This window comes from Gadus morhua, chromosome 4 (genome assembly GCF_902167405.1).
Source record: "Gadus morhua chromosome 4, gadMor3.0, whole genome shotgun sequence".
Lineage (NCBI taxonomy): Eukaryota > Metazoa > Chordata > Actinopteri > Gadiformes > Gadidae > Gadus > Gadus morhua.
In genome coordinates this window covers 6,999,274-7,001,773 of record NC_044051.1, presented here as the reverse complement: position 1 = coordinate 7,001,773, position 2,500 = coordinate 6,999,274, and the positions used below count along the sequence as shown (strand labels likewise).

General features: G+C 50.6%; 1 protein-coding gene across 2 annotated transcripts in view; it reads left to right on the top strand.

The window, feature by feature from the left end:
- The window catches only part of tm7sf3 (transmembrane 7 superfamily member 3), a 17,796-nt gene that overhangs the window by 6,065 nt on the left and 9,231 nt on the right, over window positions 1–2,500 (top strand). For both annotated transcript variants that reach the window (XM_030353813.1, XM_030353814.1), the window contains one exon: window positions 1,154–1,361. In XM_030353813.1, coding sequence (XP_030209673.1) covers window positions 1,154–1,361 — 208 coding nt within the window. The remainder of the gene's footprint in view (window positions 1–1,153; window positions 1,362–2,500) is intronic.

Here is a 2,500-nt window from a genome sequence, read left to right as displayed (position 1 = left end):
CTCACCTGTTGTTTGCATTCCGAGGCGTTTGGGATGGAATACTTAAAATGTTTGTTCATGGTGATGCATTGGCGTCCCTCTGCCTGCTCATCGGCATGAGTCACGAGTTCTACGACTGCAATCTCAGCCCGGGAAGATGTTATTCACACATCCATTCACATCCTTTTCTCATCATGCATACACAAAAACACATAGTCTCTCTGTTTCTGTTTCTGTCTCTGTCTCTGTCTCTGTCTCTGCATCTCTCTCTGTCTCCATCCCTCTCTCTCTCTGCATCTCTCTCTCTCTCTCTCTCTCTCTCTCTCTCTCTCTCTCTCTCTCTCTCTCTCTCTCTCTCTCTCTCTCTCTCTCTTTCTCTTTCTCTCTCTCTCTCTCTGCATCTCTCTCTGTCTCCATCTCCCTCTCTCTCTCTCTCTCTGCATCACTCTCTCTGTCTTTGACATACACATTCACAACGTGTCACACTCACTCACTGTCACCTGAGAACGCAAAACACACAGATTCACACAGTGGTGTGCCTGAGGCACTGTAGTGTGAACAACGCTCACTGTAGCGACTTCCTCTCTGCTGCGTGAGTCATGTGAAGAGGGCGGTCTGACAATGGCACAGTTCATGCATTCACTAATTCACCATCTGGGACTTCACTACCTACCGGCCTTAAGCTGTGTGTGTTTGTGTGTGTGTGTGTGCGTGTGAGTGTTTTGATCATTCCTTCTATCATGTGACTCGTGAGAAAGCTCCTGGCATCCATGAATACCCAACCCTCACACGCAGTCATCATCACATGACTGATGAGCTGAGGATAATAACCTCGGCCTCCCTGACTAACTCCTCCCCCTCTCTCCTCCTCCTCCTCCTCCTCCCCATCTCTCCTCCTCCCCTCTCTTCTTCTTCTTCTTTTTCTTCTTCTTCTTCTTCTTCTTCTTCTCCTCCTCATCCCCTTCTTCTCCCCCTCTTTCTCCCGCTCTCTCCTTTCTCCCCCTCTCTCCTCCTCCTCCTCCTCTTCCTCCTTCTTCCCCCTTTATCCTCCTCCTCCTCTTCCCTTCTCTTCTTCTCCTTCTTCTCCTCCCCCCTCTCTCCTCCCTCCTCCTCCGACCCCTCCTCCTTCCCCCTCCTCCTCCTCCCCCTCCTCCTCCCCCTCTCTCCTCCCCAGAGGCGCGACCCCCCCGCCGTGCAACGTCTCCACGGAGACGGCCGTGCGGCGCCGGCTCCTGTACGACGTGTACCGGTTCCTCCTCCCGGCAGGGGACCTCTCAGAGGGCGGCCTCTTCAGCGGCCTGCAGAAGGTGGCCTCTGCCCAGAGCCTGGGGGCCAACCCCGGCCTGGGGGCCGACTCAAGCCTGGGGACCGACGTCCGCCTGGTGCGGTGAATCCGCGGCTACGGCCCGCCTCGTTGTTAAAATGCGTCTCACGGAACATGAGCTGTTAAGGCTTAGTTGTGGTCCCACGTCGACCCGGCGCACTGAACAGGAAGTCGCTTTGACGCAGTCTCGAACATGTCTTGGTTCTGCGTCGGGTATTAGAGTCGCCTCCACGCAAGGTTAACATTTTTGGGAGGCGCACGTCAGGCCCTTGCGGTGGACGCAAGGAGGGTCCGCAAGGACCTAATGGGCCCGTAAACCCACCCTTGCGTTGAGTCGACGTGGAACCATAATCAGCCCTTTTAGTCTTAACAGCGTGGGCCAGCCAATCAGGTGTGATGAGTTTGTGAGTAGACTTAAGTGGATTAAATTGAGGCACGGTGTTTACTAATGAGGGCACCTCATGGTAAATGGGCTGCATTGATACAGCACTGTAACCATAAGGTTGCTAGTTCGAGCCGGGGCTCGAACTAGCAACCTTCTGGTTACAAGTCAAACCTAGGGCCCTATGAATTCCGCGATAACGAAAACGCGGACGGAATCACGGAATCGGACAATAAAAACGGAATCTACATATATATATATTTTTTTATTAAGCAGGAAAGTATTAAAAGTAAAAAAGTTACAATTTAAAACGGGCCTGTCTTAGTAAAATTACTGATTTCCAGCAGGTTCCTGTTGTTCAGCACATATAACATGTAACAGGGACAAGGCACATCACACGTCACATTTACAATATGCAGCGGAATTCGCCATTATTTTGGTGAAATTCAGTTTCGAGGGAAAGGGGAAACAACACAGGTGACATTAACTGAATGTCTAGCAGTCACTCCCACAAGAATGTTAAAAAAAAATCCCCGGCCCACCACGCAAACAATAGGTCCCGCTCCTAACAAGAAGCCGAAGAAGAAGTTGAAGCGCCCGTAATTCGGTTCTAACCCCAAATACAGAGCCGAACAATATCCAAAACACTTCTATCACTCAGGTGATCAGCTGTTTTGTAGAATATGTCAACATACTATCGATTGGAAACGCAAAGATACGTGCGATGACCACTTGAAGTCCAAAATCCATATAAAAAACAATGAACGCCGTAGCCAGGGCACGCCCCTTCAAACAACAATTTGAGTTTATAAAAA